The sequence below is a fragment of the Penaeus monodon genome, chromosome 22, assembly GCF_015228065.2.
Source record: "Penaeus monodon isolate SGIC_2016 chromosome 22, NSTDA_Pmon_1, whole genome shotgun sequence".
NCBI lineage: Eukaryota > Metazoa > Arthropoda > Malacostraca > Decapoda > Penaeidae > Penaeus > Penaeus monodon.
The window spans coordinates 24930127-24932263 of record NC_051407.1 but is presented as its reverse complement, the minus strand read 5'-3'; the positions used below and the strand labels follow the sequence as shown (position 1 = coordinate 24932263).

The following is a 2137-nucleotide window of genomic DNA, read 5'->3' as shown; positions in this document are numbered from 1 at the left end:
AGATAACGCAGCACTTGAAACCAAGTTGTATTATCGGTGATAAGTGCCTCTCTTACAAGGACTTCAAGGTATGCAGTCTTATCTCTGCCAGTCGGAGGTGTATTTAAGCGAATGCCATGACATGATCAAATATCAGTGGGTCTCCGGCGCTGCCATGGCGGGAAGCAACACTCCGATATTCAACGATCTTCTCTGTTTCTTCAGCGGGAAATTACGTGTCGTCTCGCGTCACGCCTTAACTGATGCCGTCGCTCGGTTTTACAGTAGCGACGAAGTGAAGTTGGCCTACGACATACTGCAGGACTGTCTGAGCAGAGGCAGCGACCAGGGCAGTGCAGACGGCAGAGGCGGCGGCGGCATCAACTTCGACTCTAAAACGGACGTGGTCAGCCGCATGCACGACATTCTCTCAAAAGTTTCAGCCAACGACATGCCGTTCTTCGTGTGTCGGGACGTGAACAACATTCCCACCTGCAGTAGCGACGACGGAGGCCGCGCTTTGCCAGATGTGGGGCGCCTCAGCCTCCATACCTCGTCGTCCGCCCTCGGCATCGGCTCCGAGGATCAGCGAGGGGCTCACGAAGGGCAGCCGGACGCGCAGGCAGCTCCTGGTCGTTCAAGGGATGTCGTCGAACAGATTTTTTCAGAGTAAGTAGATCAGGCACCAGTTTTTATTTACTCATTTTTATTATTTTTTCTTATTATCTATTTATTACTATCTTTTAATAAATAAATCCCACAAATGCCAACATTGGCAAATACTTTGCATATTTGTCCCCTGTTGATTTATTTACGCAGTCTGCCATATGTCGAAGTGACCGAAAATGAAATGAATTAAAGATCTTATAAGCGATTATATATAAGTTAGCAAATGGTTCCTTATCTCACTAGCGACCTCCATGCCATTCCTCTGCCATGTAATTTGAGTCTGTAGTGAGGCAGCTCGTGTCCCCCAGAGTGGACGTCAACTCCTCCCTCATGATGGAGGCGCAGGCCAGGCTGAGGACCTGCCAAGAAAGTTCGCCGAGGACGCCGCCGAAGGTGACCGATCCTGACCTCGGGACGCTAGAAGCCCTACAGCAGGAGCTCTCCGCGACCTACGCGTCCTACACGAAGGTCGACCTCGCGTCCGGTATGATATCCCAGGACACCTGCCACGTTGACAAGATATACTTTCCGTGAGTTCTCCTTTCCTCTTTATTCCCTTTCCTGTAATGCATTATCATCACTTTTTTCTTTTTTTTGTGTCTGCAATTTTTTTATTTTGTGATGAAACTATCCCCCCCCTATGGTTAACCTTGCTCTCTGCGTGAGCGAAGGAGGGCACGCAAGGGTTTGGGGCCAAAAGCGTCTAGGTGATTTCTGTCATTTGACAGTCATAAAGGTTATAGGGGGAAAAAATTTATTATTAATTTTTTCAACCCCCCCCCCCGAAATTATAGTCCCAGGAACTGTGTTTAGCTCCCCGAGCGAGCGTCCCCTGACGAATCTTGCAGACACTAAATACCCCCCCGGGTGATACTGTTGACAGTAGTTCCGCCATGTGAGGCCCGACTAGGACCCCGGAACTAGATTATCAGCTGCGCCCCCGCTGGGTGTCCGAGGAAAAACGGGCGCGGGCCCTTTGACTCATGACTAGTTGAGTCGGTGGTGCGCTGATGAGTGATGGCCAAGAAAAATAAAAGTGAATGTTGTGTTTTGTCTTTCATCAGAGGCGAGGTGAGTGTTTAAAATCAGCGGAACGAAGGGAAAAGGAATCGAATTTTAACGAGAGCCTCAGTGACGAATGTTTTTATATGTAAGCGACAAGGCGATGTAAACAGTGATCCAAGACTACAATTCGATGGAATTCATAGCTATTGAGCGCTAATGAGTGAAGAGGGTTAAAAGGATGATTTACTGCACGATTAGAATAAAAACTACACTACCGAACCGAAATGAATGACCGTGATGACTTGCGATTATCACAATAAAGGAAAATGAAAATTCCAAGATTTGGGCTAAAGGGGGATCAACCAAAAGTGATTGCGAATGATACGGGCCCCGGGGGCCCCTGCGGGCCCTTTGTGGGCCCCAAGTCTGGCTTTCATGGCATAATATTGTTTTTTTGCAGGGGTGTGCATAATATCATATTTTA

At 48.2% G+C, this 2137-nt stretch overlaps 1 protein-coding gene across 1 annotated transcript in view; it reads left to right on the top strand.

Annotated features, from left to right (window-relative positions):
- The window catches only part of LOC119587375, an 8569-nt gene that overhangs the window by 2153 nt on the left and 4279 nt on the right, over window positions 1-2137 (top strand). Inside the window, exons 2-3 of the mRNA XM_037936118.1 lie at window positions 60-648; window positions 957-1178. Coding sequence (XP_037792046.1) covers window positions 60-648; window positions 957-1178 — 811 coding nt within the window. The remainder of the gene's footprint in view (window positions 1-59; window positions 649-956; window positions 1179-2137) is intronic.